The sequence below is a fragment of the Vipera berus genome (assembly GCF_964194415.1).
Source record: "Vipera berus genome assembly, chromosome: 4".
Classification (NCBI taxonomy): domain Eukaryota; kingdom Metazoa; phylum Chordata; class Lepidosauria; order Squamata; family Viperidae; genus Vipera; species Vipera berus.
The window spans coordinates 17,934,102-17,935,676 of NC_138206.1; the positions used below are offsets into that span (position 1 = coordinate 17,934,102).

Sequence of the window (1,575 nt, forward strand, 5' to 3'; positions counted from 1 at the left end):
AAACACAGAGTTAAAAATCTATCAAAATAGTTACAATAAAGTACTGATCTACATGAGTGGTAGAAAAGAGATCTTGATTCCATTTATTGGAAGAATAAAATGTGAGAACAACTTCTGATGTAGCATCTGAAAGATTCCTGAAACAAAGATAGTTCTTAAAGTACCTGTTTTACTGACTCTAATATCCAGACAAGTTCATACATTTCAAAGGCCCTATTCTAACTGTGACTAAATTTGGATCATTTGAAAAGAAGAAAGTATTTTTGTAGACTTTTATAAGAAACTTTACATTGTAAAACTAAATGTCAAAGCAAAGGAGTAAAGTATTTTTTTCTGTTTCAGAATTTTAAAAAAAGAAAGAAACCTTTACATGAGTTTAAAACCTATTTCAAAACATAAAAGTAAAACAAATTCCATTCTTGATATTAGTAGCCGCTGCTATACACCCTTTCCCTCCCACTAGGGAGCATGGAATGAGATGTCCGCAGTCCTTTCCATGCATGTGATGCATCATCAGATTTAACTGGTGTCCATCCTAGCATTATAAGCATCCAACTGTGCATCCAATTCTTCTGCAGAGAGCTGCTGTTTGGAACTCCTACCAGCCCCTCTGCCTCTGCCTCTATTGCCACGACTGCCTCGTCTGTTGCCACCGCCAAAGCCACCTGAGCTGCCACGGTTTCTTGTCATGCCTCCTCTATTTACACTCTGTATTGGTCTCCTCTGTGTATCTATCTGTGATGTAACCAGCTGAATGTTCATGGGACGTCCATCCAAAGGAACGCAATTGTATTGCTTCATAGCCTTCAGAGCATCAGCTTTCCTCTCAAAATGGACATCTGCAGTACCTAGACTACGTCCAGAACGATCATAGTGTACTGCTGCCTTCTTCAGTGTCCCAAATTCTGCAAAAAGTATTATTTCTTTAAAAAACAATTTCTTGAAACAATCCCTGAAGGAACTGGAATCTGGAGAAAACACACTATTAGAAATAGGAACTTTGAACATTTTATCAGGATGCAGATAAACCCTGTATGACTTTTTAAAGTTACTCTTTAAAACTATCATTCATTTATACAGATAGTCCTTGACTTACAACCTTTTGTTTAGTGACCAAAGTTACAACAGTATTAAAAAAGTGATTTACAACCAGTACTCACACTTACAAGTATTGCAGCATTCCCATGGTCACGTGATCAAAACCCTGAAAATTCAGGCACTTGGCAATTGACACGTGATCCCCATTCACGATGTTCTCAACCAGCTTCTGACAAGCAAAGTCAATGGGGGAAGCCGAATTGCTTAACGACCATTGATTCAATTACCTGAGTTATTCACTTAAGAATCATGGGCCAGGGGTAGGCAACCTTGGCTCTTTTATTTATTTTTATTTTTTTATTTTAATTCCATTTATATCCCGCCCTTCTCCGAAGACTCAGGGCGGCTTACAAGCTTAGCAGTAGCCTTCATTCTATGTATATGCCTTCAGAAAAACTCAGCTATGCTGGCTCAGGAATTCTGGGAGTTTAAGTCCAGAAGTCATAAAAGAGCCAAGGTTGCCTACCTCTGACCATG

General features: G+C 38.3%; 1 protein-coding gene across 1 annotated transcript; it reads right to left on the bottom strand.

The window, feature by feature from the left end:
- Positions 1 to 332: 332 nt before the first annotated feature.
- On the bottom strand, positions 333 to 1,008 carry LOC308667999 (THO complex subunit 4-like; the record flags this gene model as incomplete). Its single annotated transcript, XM_081327662.1, has 1 exon — positions 333 to 1,008. One exon carries the CDS (start codon positions 1,006 to 1,008, stop codon positions 520 to 522), a length of 489 nt encoding a protein of 162 aa, XP_081183788.1. The 3' UTR covers positions 333 to 519.
- Positions 1,009 to 1,575: the final 567 nt, after the last annotated feature.